At 43.3% G+C, this 15094-nt stretch overlaps 1 protein-coding gene across 25 annotated transcripts in view; it reads left to right on the top strand.

Annotated features, from left to right (window-relative positions):
• Positions 1-15094, top strand: part of obsl1b (obscurin like cytoskeletal adaptor 1b) — a 30337-nt gene that overhangs the window by 13161 nt on the left and 2082 nt on the right. For 10 of the 25 annotated variants that reach the window (XM_040202046.2, XM_040202053.2, XM_040202054.2 and 7 more), the window contains 22 exons: positions 30-305; positions 905-1183; positions 1344-1619; positions 1839-2120; positions 3020-3280; positions 3736-4011; positions 4114-4386; positions 4899-5174; positions 5264-5539; positions 5712-5987; positions 6069-6344; positions 6443-6712; positions 6810-7076; positions 7213-7482; positions 7888-8154; positions 9223-9489; positions 9992-10104; positions 10419-10572; positions 11831-11992; positions 12193-12297; positions 12507-12773; positions 14109-14371. In XM_040202046.2, the coding sequence (XP_040057980.2) occupies positions 30-305; positions 905-1183; positions 1344-1619; positions 1839-2120; positions 3020-3280; positions 3736-4011; positions 4114-4386; positions 4899-5174; positions 5264-5539; positions 5712-5987; positions 6069-6344; positions 6443-6712; positions 6810-7076; positions 7213-7482; positions 7888-8154; positions 9223-9489; positions 9992-10104; positions 10419-10572; positions 11831-11992; positions 12193-12297; positions 12507-12773; positions 14109-14371 (5432 nt within the window). Of the gene's footprint in view, positions 1-29; positions 306-904; positions 1184-1343; positions 1620-1838; positions 2121-3019; positions 3281-3735; positions 4012-4113; positions 4387-4898; positions 5175-5263; positions 5540-5711; positions 5988-6068; positions 6345-6442; positions 6713-6809; positions 7077-7212; positions 7483-7887; positions 8155-9222; positions 9490-9991; positions 10105-10418; positions 10573-11830; positions 11993-12192; positions 12298-12506; positions 12774-14108; positions 14379-15094 lie in introns of those variants that run through there. The other 15 variants (XM_078091190.1, XM_078091193.1, XM_078091178.1 and 12 more) reach the window with 14 other exon arrangements.

Raw genomic sequence — 15094 nt, forward strand, 5'->3', positions numbered from 1 at the left:
CCTATTCTATTTTACATTCAATCCTGTAGCTCCCCTTCTGAAGTTTTCAGCTTTATCTGAGGGTGACCAGAAAAAGACGGTCATGGCAGGCTTTCCCATTGTTCTACAATGTGAGCTGTCAGATCCCACGGGACAGGTCAGCTGGTACAAGGATGGAACAAAGCTACCACCAAAAAACGGAGTAGACATCCAGTCAGAAGGAAATGTGAGGAGTCTAGTCGTGCCGACAGCAGAGCCGGCTCACAGTGGCGTATATCGGTGCGAGTCAAAGGATGACGACATCCAGTTTGCTGTGGAAGTAAAAGGTGATCCTCAGAAACACTGGCGGAAACTTTGACTCAACAATCTTGCACGGTCAATTACTAACAGTTGGTAATTAGGTCGATCCTTAATCTATGTCAACTGTTTTTCTAATAAAGAAAGGCCAAACGTTTCCCTTTGAAAGATTCAAATGTGTTGTTTGGTTTTGCCAGTGTATAGGAAATAACTCCCCATCCAAATGTCATCCTAATGCCCTTTGTTAACTAAGGGAAATCAAAAATAATAAGGACGTTTTCTCTCACCATGGCTTATTAAATGGTGCAGCTTCATAGTGTAGCTTTACTATGCACGTCCAATCTTAACGCTAACGTGTTGTGTCTTGCTCTTTTTGTTAAAAGACACTAGCTGAACACTTTATTATAGGCAAACACTTCTGTCACTTTCTTGTTTGTATCTTACCTGTGCTTACCTGTCTTACCTTTGTATACATTTTGGTGTGTTACTTTTTGTCCTTGTTAAGCAAGGCGTGTTACATTGTACTTTATGTTGTTTTGTCTTGATATTCTTCGTACTATGTATAGAGTAGGTTGGATATTGAATTCATATTTACGACACTCTTTTTTGCAATATCTGACACATATAGCACTACCTTTGAAGTTCTCAGAGCTTCAAGAGACTGACAAGAGCAAGTCCGTCCAAGAAGGTTCTCCAATTGTCCTCCGCTGTGAACTCTCTCACGATCCCTCTGCTTATGTCGACTGGTACAAGGACGGGTTGAAACTCCAACCAAAAAACAATATGGAAATACAGTCAGATGGTCTTACAAGGACAATACTCATCCACTCAGCTGAAAACGTAGATGGCGGCACCTATGAATGTTCAACGTCGGATGACACCATCACATTTAAAGTGGACGTAGAAGGTGATTTATTTCCATCCTTACCATCTTCTTATCAAACATACCACATCCGTCCTTGGGCTGAATGTTCATGAGAACATGGTGTGACTGGCTGGACAGTATGTTTTGTCTACTGTTGTGAATTAATCTCTTGTCCAAAACCCTTGTTATTCCCTTCTCTTAGGCCGATCGCCACAGATCATGCCAATCCCACTGTCTGAAAAATACAAGATGGTTGCAATGGGTTGTCCAATTATTCTGCAGTGTGAGGTCTCAGACACTGTGGCACAGGTTTCCTGGTTTAAAGATGAGGTGGAGCTTTTTAGCAAAACTGGCCTTGATATGAAAAGAGATGGCAGCCTGCGGAAACTAATGATCCATTCTGCTAAGGTCTCCGACTCTGGCATCTACAGTTGTAGCCTCGCTGAGGATGTTGTGACATTCCAGGTGGACGTTGAAGGTGATTTTTTATTTTTCAGTTTTATCTGGTTTCCATTGCTACCTTTAACTGAATAATTGTCAGATTTACTGTATTTCTTTCCTTATACCACGGTCTGCAAGCAGAGCTGCATATTGTGTATACTTTGGTTAACTCAACAGGGTTGATGATGAACACTACTTGATAAACAATGTTCTGACAGCTTAACAATAGGTCTGCAAATCTTATAACACCCTGCAGCCTCACCTGTGAGGTTTTCAGAACTTCCAGAGATCGCAAGAAACAAATTTGTCGAAGCGGGCTGCCCAATAAAGCTGCAGTGTGAAGTCTCAGAGCCAACTGCCCAGGTCTATTGGCACAAGGATGGAGAACAGCTACCTCCAAAGAGCAAAGATGAAATCCAAATCCAAGCGAGAGACAGACTGAGAGCATTGGTTATTACATCAGCAGAAGTCAGACACTGCGGTGTGTACAGCTGTGAGGCCGCAGATGACCGTATAGAATTCAAGGTGGATGTTGCAGGTGACCCAATATTTTTGAGCTTTGTCAGAATTACTAACGTGTTTACATAAATGCTTGGCTATCAGCACAGTCTATTTCATACAAAATATTTTACGATATGGTGAACCAATGTTGCTACTTCTTTTTTAAAGCAGTGGCTGGTATATCAAGCAACAAGGAAATGCCTAAAGGCCTTTTAAGCCTGGACCTTAAAAGCCTAGTGGTAAAACTGCATCTTAAAACTACACAAACCAAGAAACATATATTGACAATGCATTAAATCACTATGTGTAATGGGAAAGGCGTCTCTAAATAACAGACCACTAAGAGTTACCACCTTACTATGAAATGTCCCTTAATTACAATTAGCATTTTAGCGTTGTTAACACATTGTTTGTGTTTTACAACCAGCAGCTTTAACTGTCAAACCTGCTGCTTTCATCAACCCCATTTCCAGATGCACTACAATTGTGATGAAAAGACTGGATGGCTTACAATAAAAAATCAACTAGCTAACTTTGGTTAAGGTAGGGGAGCACCTAGCAGCTAAAAAGCCAGGTATTTTCTGCAAGTTAGACCAAAAACAATGAAGAGCCAAAAAAAACCCACCAAAGCAATGTTAAATTTAACCTGACTGTGGAAATAGTTGGCTGTTTGCTGACATGTTTTACACATCTTTGTAAGGGGATATGATGTGAAGTGAGGATGTAACTGCTCAGTCCAGCGGTAACAGTTGTGGGTTGTGCAACAGTTGTGCAACTGTTGTCACCGTCACCTTTGGTTTGTAAAACATGACCTTCACTCAGTACGCAAACGATACATCTTAAAGCCTTTCGCCGGTATCCAAGTGTTACATGGCAAAGATGATGTGATTACTGTTCAATGAATGGAAATTCCTATAGCACCAGTTTGATTCTCAGCTCTTACAGAGGCTGAGAGGAGCAAATCTGTTGAAGCAGGCAGCCTGATCAATCTGCAGTGTGAGATTGCAGACCAGACAGGCCAGAGTTCCAGATGTGAGGATGGCATAAAGGTCTCACAATATTTGGGTACAAACATCGATTCAGAGGATGATAAGTGGACACTGGCTGTGATGTCGGCCACGTCTTCGAGCTCCGGAGTGTACAGTTGTAAAACCGATGATGATTCAGATTCCAACGATTTCTATGTGGAGGTGAAAGGTGATATACTAAGCTTTTTCTAGGCAAGATGTTTTTCATTGAGGAGTCTTACACCTTCACTCATCATGACCTCTAATATCCAAGAAGAAAGCAAACCCTCATGATCATTCTATTCATCATCGCCTATTTCCTTTGAATTTCTCCTAATTTCCTTGCTTCTCATACATTGTTCACATTTCAGCATGTAATTTGTTGAATCAACACGTTTTTCCAACATGGCTATAGTAACTGCATTGCACTGCCTAAATAGATTTTTTTCCCATAGCTTCCGAAGTGGAATAACATTGCGCATTATGTCAGCAGTGGGTTACCTAGCAAGGCTTGAAATCAGCATGTCTAAGCTGTGAAAAGCTGACCTTACAAATACCGCATGACTGATCATGAGCAAAGCTTTGCATCAGACTTGTTGTATCAGAGCGACAACTTAGTTGTTTTTTGTGTACTGTTTTCTACAGTGCCCCCGGTAACATTTGCCGATATCCCAGAGGAAGACCTTTTCAAGAGTGTCGTGGAACAAGAAGGATTTGTTCTGTCATGTGAAGTATCAAGGGCTGATGGCGTTGTCCAGTGGTACAAAGACGGAACAGAGATGCAACCATGCAACAACATCGCGATGCAAGCAGAGGGCACCAAAAGGAATCTGACAGTAAATTCAGCCCGACTGTCCAACGGAGGCACGTACACATGCCGTGCAGGAGACAATATTCTCATGTACAAGGTGACAATACGAGGTAATTAAATACTTATACAATATGCCATTTAAAAACGGTTAACAAATAACACACATCCACTCGTATAGAACAACGTCACAATAATGTACTCTTCTTCCAAAGAACCTCCGGTACTGATAATCTACCCCAAGGAGGATGTCCACCTTGACCGCCATGTCCCTGAGGAAATTATTCTGAGCTGTGAATTGTCTCGTCCAAATGGGGTCGTCAGTTGGTACAAAGACGGTCAAAAGCTGCAAGAGAGTGAGAACATCAAGCTTAAGATCGAAGGCCCTTATCGACGCCTGAAGATTATTTCTAGTGGAGTGGAAGATTCCGGAGAATACGTCTGTGATACAGCAGACGCTTCAATATTCTTTCAACTCAGTATTACAGGTAGAGTCCCTGAAACCACTAAGATTAGAATGGAGGTATATATAAAAATGTATATGTCACAGTAAAAAGCGAAATAAGTATGTTGCGGTAATAAGGCATCAGTAGGCTCCGGACAAACAAGTTTGTACACAGTATGTGTTAAGAATCCCCACCTTGAAGGTTGGTTAATCGGCCTGTCATCATTGAAAAGGATAACAGGCTAGGAATGGGGCAAATGGGGATAATCCACTACAACCTACCACCAGTTTCTCCTCGAGGGCATTTATGTGATAGATAAACACTGTGATAGATAAACACTGTTCAAGGGTCTGACAACAAGCGCTTTGTTTCAAACAACGCCTTAAACGTTGCACCTGTTAGGGTTTTACTCATTCGTCCGTGATCCAAGATGTCAGGAATACAAAGTCAGTCTTGTAGGCAATATATGCACCAACACGACACTGAGGATTGCTGTTATATTGTAGTATAGATAATGCGTTGTGACTAAATTGGGTGATAACGGCACTTTGCAGAACCTCCAGTGCAGATCGTGTCTCCGAGTCAGTCCCAAATGGAGCTGTGCCAGCAGACCTCTGAGAGGATGGTACTGAGCTGTGAGATCTCCAGGGCCAATGCAGTGGTGCGCTGGTATCGAGACGGACTCGAGGTGGAGGAGAATGACAACCTCATCCTAGAGGTGGATGGTGTCTACAGAAGACTTATCATACCAGAAACTACTGTCAAAGATTCCGCCGAATATGTCTGTGATACTGCAGATGACTCCATGACATTCTTTGTAAACATAGCAGGTAAAGGAAACTAAGGCATGTTAAAAGTAGCTCCTCCAAATGTGCCGCTCTGTCAGTGATTTCTAACACAACGTTTTCTCCATGCACAGAGGCTCCTGTTCGTTTTGTGCGTCCCAGGAAGATGACAAGTAGAGTGGAAAAAGTGGCTGGGGAGACTCTTGTTCTAGACTGTGAGGTTTCAAGATCAAATGCAGAGGTCACCTGGAAGAGGAACGGGGAAGAAGTAGCAGACTCCAGAAAGATCACCATCCTTGAAGATGGTTTCATGCGTCAATTAACTGTTCACTCACTAACAGTGGAGGATGCTGGGCAGTATGTTTGCGATGCAAAGGGTGATGTGATGGATTTCCATGTAAAAGTGCAAGGTAGGCAAACACACTAAAAAGAGTTAATTCCCAAAAGATGAGACTATCTCTTCAGTATATGGTCCAAGATCCAGACTTTAAACCAGATCATTGACTACACCAAAATACATTTAGAATAACGTAAATACAACATATCTTCTGTTCCAATAAAAATGTTCCCCTTCATTTTCAGACTTGCCGGTGAAGATTCTTGGAAAAACCGACGCTAAAAATGAAAAGCAGTTCTTAGTATCTGACGACATTATTCTAGTGTGTGAACTGTCCAGATCCAATGCCTCAGTCAGCTGGTACAAAGATAATCAGCTTATCGATGACACTGAGAGGTACTGTAGCGAAGACCAAGGTGTTTTCAGATCCCTGGTTGTCCTAAACGCTGCGCTAGAAGACTCAGGAGAGTACACCTGTGACGCAGTGGATGATAAGATGATCTTCTACATCACCGTCAAAGGTACTCATATTATCAGGCTGTCAATGTAATCGTCTTTCCTTCACTCAGAAGGAAAATAATTGCGTTGTTTTTTATGTTTAGAGCCTCAGGTACAGATCATTGGAAACTCTGGCCACCCGGAGCGTCACATCCTGGTAGCAGGAGATGACCTTATTTTGGAGTGTGAGGTGTCTCGGCCGAACGCCACCGTTCAGTGGCTCTGCAATGGCGAGATCTTGAAACCAGACACTCGTATAAAGATTGACAGCTATGATGTTGTGAGGAAACTGGTTCTCTCTGGACTCCGGCCCTCCGACTCTGGTAACTACATTTGTGATGCCATCGATGACAAGATGACAACAATTGTTGAAGTCCACGGTGAGATTTTTAAAAGTTCATTTTCTGTTTTAGATTAATTTATCGTTCCATATTTGAACACAGAATGAACCAGTAACTCGTTTGTAAATCTCTCTCAGAGCCCATGGTCAAGTTTGAAAATAAGAAAACCAGTAACAACCTCTCAGCCTATGAAAACGAGAGTGTTACAATGTGTGCCGTTGTGAGCCACGAAAGAGCTAACATCCGTTGGCTGAAAGAAGGCCAACTATTGAACGGGGACAACATTCACATCTCCAGTGAGGGTAACACCCACAAGCTCACCATTAATCCACTGCAGCTGTCAGATTCTGGAGAATATGTTTGTGACGCAAAGACAGATGAGATGTATTTCAGTCTTTTAGTCAAAGGTAAGAATGTGGCTCTCAAAACAAATGTCCTGGAAAGTAAACATTGACTTGTCCCGCTAACATCTCAGAAATGATATATCTTCATTCGACTTATCAGAAATGAAGGTGAAATTCATCAGACCCCTGGAGAACACCGTGTCTCAGAAGGGCGGTACTGTTATATTACGATGCGAGATCAACAAGCCCAAAGGAGATGTCCAGTGGCTAAAAGACGGTCAGGAGATCAGCCCAAGCCGCCGGCACACAATAAGGGCACAAGGTCGAGAGCGAAGCTTCACCGTCCACCAACTGTTGGAAGGAGATGCTGGAGAATATACCTGTGAATCCACAGATGACCAGACTTCAGCTACGGTCACTGTAGAAAGTAAGTACACTTAAAATCACAAACTAGGTCGGTTATGAGGAAAAAAGCGGCCTTATTAATTGAAGGAGTTTAGAATACTACATGTGCCATCTCAGTGTTTGATGTCAGCGAGTCTAATTCAACGCTTTGCCTTCAGCTCCCCGTATCGTTGAGTTCATAGCGGAGCTCCACAACACCACCGTGCGCGAAGGAGAAGACGCGGTGTTTAAGTGTGTGGTCTCACCGGCGGACACCCGGCTGGTGTGGCGCTTAAACGGCAGACAAGTAGCTCTGACTGAGCGCGCTGTCATTTCAAGTAACGGACTGTGCCACATGCTCTGCATCCGCAACTGCATGGTTTCAGATAGCGGCAGAGTGACAGCTGATGCAGAGGGTTCGGTATCAGAGGCCGAACTTCAGATTCAAGGTGAGTTTCTGTCCGATCCAGTCACACTATGATTATAGCACAACCCAGTATACACACACACACACACACACGCACACACACATGTTGGTTTTAATTGAAACACAGAAGCCAGAATTAATGATTTACAGTTCACTAGTCTCATGTCTCTCGAGTAATTATGACAATATTATTAGCTATGGAGGGTTTGGAGTGATGTAAGCGTCATTTTAATGGCGGTAGCCATGTGGGACACAAAAAGACCCTTTGAGACTAGTTTAACGCTTGGAAGGTTAGCTGTTAGCAGCCATTTGTTTTTTATGGTAGTGGCTTTAGAGCATTGTAGAATTAAACAAGTAATTTATACATACACTGTTTTAAAATTGCGGACCTGACAGATATCTTTAAAACCGTGAAACTAATTTTCAGAACAACAAGTGTTGTTCACCAAGAAAATGACACCAGTTGTAGCCGAGGAGTACAGTGAGGCCACTCTGGAGGTGGAGGTGAGTCTGGATTCAGGAGAGGTGCAGTGGATGAGGCAAGGGGTCCTGATCCACCCGGGGGCCAAGAATGTCCTCAGTCACGACGGCCGAAAACACAGTCTCACCATCCACAAACTGGCCCTGTCCGACCGGGGCCTCTACAGCTGTGAAACCCTCCATGACCGCACGCAGGCCCAGCTCACAGTGGAACGTGAGTGTGCATGCGTTGCCACTAGGCCCTCTTCTTGTTTGTGTACTGCTGTTGCCGCCGACTCCACCTCTGGCACGCCCTCCACCACTATACTTCTTGTGCGGGAACAAGTTGAGCGCGTAAGAGTAATTTGAGTGACTGGAGTCCGGGGGGGCACTTGTGCTGGAGCATGATGGCGGCCAACAGGTGATAGCCTTGAATCTCCGGCTGTATTTCGGACCAGGGTTTGTGTATTGACATGATCGATTAAGCCCACATGATTTCCTCCCCTGTGACAAAGAGAAATCAGGTTGCAGTTTTAAGTGAAGTGCTGGATAAATAAGATGTTAAGATGCCATCTTTCCAACGACTAGAACTAGTAAAACTTTCCCATGAACCAGCCAACCAACCTTTTACATTTCTTTAAAGTAGGATTCCTTACACACCATTAAACTGGCATTGTGTAGTAAATAAGGCCTACTTTTGCTTGTTTTTCTTTGTGCGTCTTATACTTCTCAGCCCCATGAAGCACAGGCCAGTGGGTGAATGAAAGGCTGTTCTTTCAACACTTGGGTGGTAGGGGGAAAGTCTGGACTTCAGGCTGCTGTTGGCACCTCCAATAAATTTGGATCTCCTCTCATTGCATCTAATTTTACACTCTGGCCTTCAAAACTAAGGTTGCTGTCATCAGGGCTCCAAAATAAACACTGTTTTTTTTTCCACAGGGAATACTTGACTGTTAGAATAAGTGGAAAATGTTGGCAGTTTCAAAGCGGGCTTTTGTGTAAAGCCCCACACTCAAATGAGCCAACTATCGGCTTGTCAGTGTGTGGTGGCTTGTATTGTTTAACTGGAGATGGATGGACAGAATCCAAGCCAACTGCGGAACAGATTGTTCCTGTTCAGTGTTAAAGAGGAATAAAGAGGCGTTTTACTAAAGCCAATCTTGCAAACATAACTAATGTTCAGTTTTCATTGTACAGAAATAAACTAACTAAAAAGAGCCCACGATGTTGATAATAAATTGATCTACGCTGGTTAACAATACCATATTGCCTTCTACACAGCTCTGTCATTTCTCTTTTTCAGCTCGAAAAATCACAATCAAGAGAGGGCTGACTGACATTAAAACCACGGAGCGAGAAACGGCCTCTTTCGAGGTGGAGCTCTCCCATCCCGACGTCTCGGGCATCTGGACGAGGAACGCCACCAAGCTCAAGCCGACCAATCACTTCCGTATGAGCGCCAAGGGACCAGTCCACAGCCTCACCATCTCTAACCTGTCAGTGGAAGACACCGGCACCTTCACCTTCACTGTGGACAATATGAAGACATGCGCGAGGCTCGTCGTGAAGGGTAGGCTCATTTTGGAACGTTCAATTATCAATCTGTGTGTCTTATTGGAAGTAACTAGGAACTTTTAATGCCACAATCTATGGTAGCTGCACTGCAGTGCTACAAGAACAATGTGTCCATTCCAAAGACAAACCAGATGCCAGCCAGATGAGGCATGATGACAGAGCAGAGCGGCAGCTCTACTTCGGTCGGCTTTATCCGTGATCACGTTGCAGAGTTTAGCGATGGTCGTATAGCGTGAGCGGATGAAACGTGGTGACTCTGCTCACTTGTGTCTGTCGGGTGCTAGTTTAACCTCAGGCTGTAAAGTAATCCGCCACATGCCAAGTCACTAAGCACGCATCAGCCCTTTGAGGGTTGAAAACGCTGTCGATGACAATCGGATGAAAGTGTCATTGTGGTAAATTGGTCCACATAACCAAACCGTTTGGCTTATTTGATTTTGAGCCTTACTTGGTGCAATGTTTGGCACATTAAAAAAAGCTTGCTTTTTCTCCCCCAGAGCCCCCAGTGACTGTTTTCAGAAAATTGGAGGACCAGAAATTCCCAGAAGGGGCAGTAATCTCTCTCGAGTGTGAGCTGTCAAGACACAACCTTGATGTGAAATGGATGAAGGCAAGTGTTGTGTTGTTTGGCAAATGTATGATAAACAAAACAAAAAAGCTTATTTTACCCAGCGGAATGATGGTCTACTGATGGTCTACTTCCCAAAAGCACTACTGGCATTACGGAACAAGCCACAAGAGCGTTGAAGAAAACAAGGCAACATTTGATCTTTTCTGATCTGATCATTTGTCCATTTCTAACAATATACACAATACATAAGTAAATCACACAGCATTCACCTTCAGATAAGTAGAAGTAGTAGAAATAGTATATTTAATCACACAAGAATTGCTAATAAAATCTGTGTTTCTTATCCTTCTCAGAATGGGGTTGAGGTGAAACCAGGAAAGGACTTGCGCATTTATGCAATGGGAAGGAAACGGTTCCTTCAGATCATGAAATGTAATGTTGGTGATTCTGGCATGTACGCCTGTGATGCTGGAGATGTCAGCACGAGCTGCACCGTGGACGTCTATGGTAACGTCTGCCGTTCAAATGCTAGAAAGTAGGACCTTTTATGGCGCGCTTCCACCGAGCGGTATGGTACGGTACGGGTCGGGTCGGTACGGGTCGGGTCTGTTAACCATGATTTGGTGAGCGTTTCCACCGCCAACAGTACACTTACTTGATAGGCGTGGTGTATTCCAGAAAGTAGTGATAACGTCACTTGATAGGCGTGGTATATGACGAAAAGTAGATTGACTTCATTCGATTGCGTGAAAACTGAAAGCTAACCGCAAACAACAATGGAGGACATACAGCCGAAGCTGTTCTTGCTTCTCGATATGCGGCTGTGTGTCACAAGGAGGCAACAATCTTTGTTTGAGCAAAGGCTACATGCTGCTGTTATAGTTTAAAAATGGCGCCTCGTGTGCCCTTGCGGCTCGCGCAAATGACGACACTCTTTCAACCAATCAACGCTCTGCAGTGAGTCCAGCTCCACCCTTTAGTACCAAACAACTGTGCCAGGTACCCCAACGGAAGGGTACCCAAAAAGTGGTACGGTACGGTTCAGATTTTTGGTACCATTCTCAACTTTTGGCAGTGGAGACACAAATAAAAGGGTACCGACCCGTACCGACCCGTACCGTACCGCTCGGTGGAAACGCGCCATTAGTTTCACAGCGCTTGGTTGATGGTTTGTAATATTTTTCTCAACAGAACTATATAACAAATTTAACAACTCGGCACTAAACCAAATCTATGGGAATACACATTTACGGTGATATAAAACATCTCAGCAAACAAAGCAATGAAGAACAGGCGTTAATTGTATTAACCTTGTATTAATAATTCACTCCCTTTACTTGCTTTGAAAAAGTACTGTGAAAGCGTGTAGATTATGTAAAATATAATATATACATGTGTATATATATATATATATATATATATATATATATATATATACATACAAGGTTGGATTATTTTAAGTCCCGCCATCTAATGCCATTTAAAACTAAAGCTTATATAGTGAAGCTACATTCAGAGGGACAGTTGGAAGTTAGTTAAATAATGTTTATAGGTCCAATATTATTAGTACAAAACACCAAAATTCATCAACATGTAAAATATACTTTTTTTAAAGATTTTTTTTTATTGGCTTTTTCTTGATTCATCTTCTTACCAAACGTAAGCTTGGTAGATGTTGTGGATGTCATTATTTTCTCAATGTTGATATTGTTAAGCGATGCCCATTTGCGTCCTAAACAACCCTTCATGTTTATTGTTTTTGCAGAGCGTGAGCTGCTGATCCTCCAGGCCCCGAAGGACCTGGGCATCCAGGAAGACCAGAACGCCGTGTTTGTTTGTGAGCTCTCGGTGGAGGATATGCCCGGGGAATGGTACAAAAATGGGGAGAGAATACAGCCCACCAGCACCATCAAGATCCGGCAGGAAGGTGGGCTTCAAAGTCACAAACGCGCATACATCCTGCACCACTCTGCTCATGGGGTTGTGCTTGTCGGCTGTAAAAGAGACGCAGCCAACACCCAAAAAAGAGATGTTTGTAAATCTGGAGTTGCATATACATGTACACAATAATTGAACCTACTAGCATCTTGTTTATCATTTAATCTGACAATCTTATTGTTGTTTCAGGGACCAAGCATTTTCTTCTCATGTGCAATGTGAAAGCAGAAGACTCTGGAGAGATCAAGTTTGTCTCCAGAAATATTGAATCTGTCGCTTACCTGAAAGTGGAAGGTATATTTATACTATGTATACATTTCTAAGTGCTCCAAAGAAAATTAATAAAAGTGTACATGAAGTTACTTCTTTGAAACATGTATCAGTTTGTAAGGGTTGATTTACAGAACACCAACTCCACAAAGCTGTGAGTTTACGCACTAGATTTAGATTCTGCATGAGCTGAAATACGACGGTCTTTGACAAAGTCACTTTGTCCGTTCCAGAGCTCCCCGTGAACATCGTGAAACCTCTGCAGGACACGACCGCCCTCGAGAAGAGCCGCGTGCTCCTCGACTGCACCGTGTCCAACCCCAGATGCAGCATCCGCTGGTACAAAGGCAGCAGCGTCATCCTGCCCTCCGACCGCTTCGAGATCTGCAGCGAAGGCTGCTATCGCAAACTGATCCTCCAGCAGGTGGCGCTGGACGACGAGGGCACGTACAGCGTGCAGGTCGGAGAGCACTCCTGCTCTGCTAAACTGACAGTGGAGGGTAAGTTAAAGCTGCGTTCCAAGCATTGCATCATCCTACACAAGGTATTTTTAGTAAGAAAAATGCAAAGATTTGATGTATCAGTGATTCATCAAAGCCCTGCAGTGATGCACCTCTGCTGCAGCAACCCTCACAAAGACTTTCAAAGTATGAATGGCAGCAGGAGTGCAGTACCTCACAGCGAACCGGGAGAGCGCCATCTACTGTCGAAGCAAAGCTAACGCATGACTTTGCGCTGAATGGGACACTAAATTATCCTTTCTCTCCCGCCTTGTTTTAATTCATAGTGTCTTTTTTAAATAAAAAAACAGGCGACATGCGTTAAACATGGATTTCGCAGTCAGTCACAGTGGGTTCAAACTGTATCACACTTCTTTTTAAACAAAAAATACCACATTAGCACATTTCCGTGCAACAAAAAAGGAAAACAGTAATGGATATTTTATGGCAGGAAAATAAAATGTGATTAATAATTTTATTTGGTGTGTTGCATTCTGGTCCCACCGCGTTGACTTACTGGCAGTAAGTTTCTTAGATTTGTTCTTAAGAAAGACATAAGAAAAGTCTACGTGTGATTCATGACGTGTTCCTGAACAGCGGAATTGTTCGCAGGCGCAGTCTTAGAATGATGAATCCCGATACGTCGTGAATTGAAAGCTCCTATTTAGCAAAGGTCAACGCCCCGTTAATTCCCATCAGTGTGTGCACACTCAGAGAAATATCAAAAAGACCAAACAAACTTCAGTAATTCTGAAGTGCAGATATTGCTGCAAGAAGTAAGCGAAAAATGCAACATCACATTTAGTAGCGTCAGCAGTGGCTACAAAGCGGTAAATAAAACCCATGCATGGAATGCAATTACCCATGCAGTGAATGCAACTAAGTGTAGTGTGTATTTATTTGTTGCGAAATTATAAAAGAGAGAAATATTCCATTTTAAATTAGAACGGGCAAAAACGGTATAACATGTCAGCTCTGTGCGTAAATTATTTTCTTACCTAAGAAAAAATCCCAAATAAGAAAACATTGGTGAATCCCACAATCTTCGTGAAACCTGCGTAAGTGGGGACACAAATCTGTTCTTAAGAACATTTGGGTCACGTGTAACACCGGAGCTTTTAACTAATACAGCGGTTCAAAGCGACTGCTGCGAAAAAACGCATTTTTATGCAGCGCTGACACGTGAGCCCAAAAATAAAAGGCCGGTTCACGGCTCACGTGGGAAAGATCTCCCGCTCACTTTGAGTAGAGGAAAAAGGCTCACTGGAGCGGAGCGGACTCCCCCATGTGTTGTTCGTTGACTCCTCTTCCTCTCGCTCGTGCACTCTTCCTCAGGCCAGTCCCTGATGCTGGTCAGACAGCTGAAGGACGTGGAGGTCACGGCCCCTGACCGAGCCTGCTTTGAATGTGAGCTGTCGGGGGCCGTCCTCCAAGCGCCCGCGTGGAGCCTGAACGGCGAGCGCCTGCAGCCGGGCTCCCGGGTTCTCCTGGAGAGGATGGGCCCGGTGCACCGGCTGACCCTCAGACAGACCTCCACCGACATGAGTGGAGAGGTGGAGTTCTCCTCCGGCGGGGCCAAAAGCAGAGCCCAGCTCCGGGTACGCAGTAAGTGCAAAGAGACTTTACATGAGGTTCATTTCTCATTCACATTGGAAGTGGATTTAAAAGTCAAGTGAAAGTCAAAGGTGTGGATGTGTGTGTTCATGTCTATGGCACTCGTGGGGGACGTTAAAGTGAGACTCCTCCATGGATCCACCCTCCCATGTCATTATAGTATTCGCATGCATCTGTGCAACATGATTTCCAATTATACACAAATACTTCTTAATAATCTTTTTTATAAAACAGATGACAACGTATATGTTGTTCATATGACATCAGCACTCTGTTAACAGCGTCAAAACGTTTTGCATATTAATATCCAATAATGTGTGTTTGTCTATGGACACGTCAGTGTATCAGGTGGAGGAATCAGACTCCTTCGTGCCACCGTAGTTAACGCCAAGCCACTTCACGTGGTCATCAAACTACTGTACTTAAGTACAATATTTACTTAAGTATTGACATTTTCTGCTAATATCTACTTCCTCTCAACTAATTTCTTCTTATATTCAAAATTTCTCGAATTCTTTTACCCAAATACATTTATTTGATAACAGCTGACAAGCAGATTAAGAATTTTCTGCTTGTCAGTAAGTGGTAAAACTTGTCCCAACTTCTGTACTAAAAGACAATTTTAAAGCAATTTTCACATTAATGCATCAGTAATTAATAGAAAAAATATTGTATAAAACGTCATTCTGAAATGTGCAATTCTGCAT

The sequence above is a fragment of the Gasterosteus aculeatus genome, chromosome 16, assembly GCF_964276395.1.
Source record: "Gasterosteus aculeatus chromosome 16, fGasAcu3.hap1.1, whole genome shotgun sequence".
NCBI lineage: Eukaryota > Metazoa > Chordata > Actinopteri > Perciformes > Gasterosteidae > Gasterosteus > Gasterosteus aculeatus.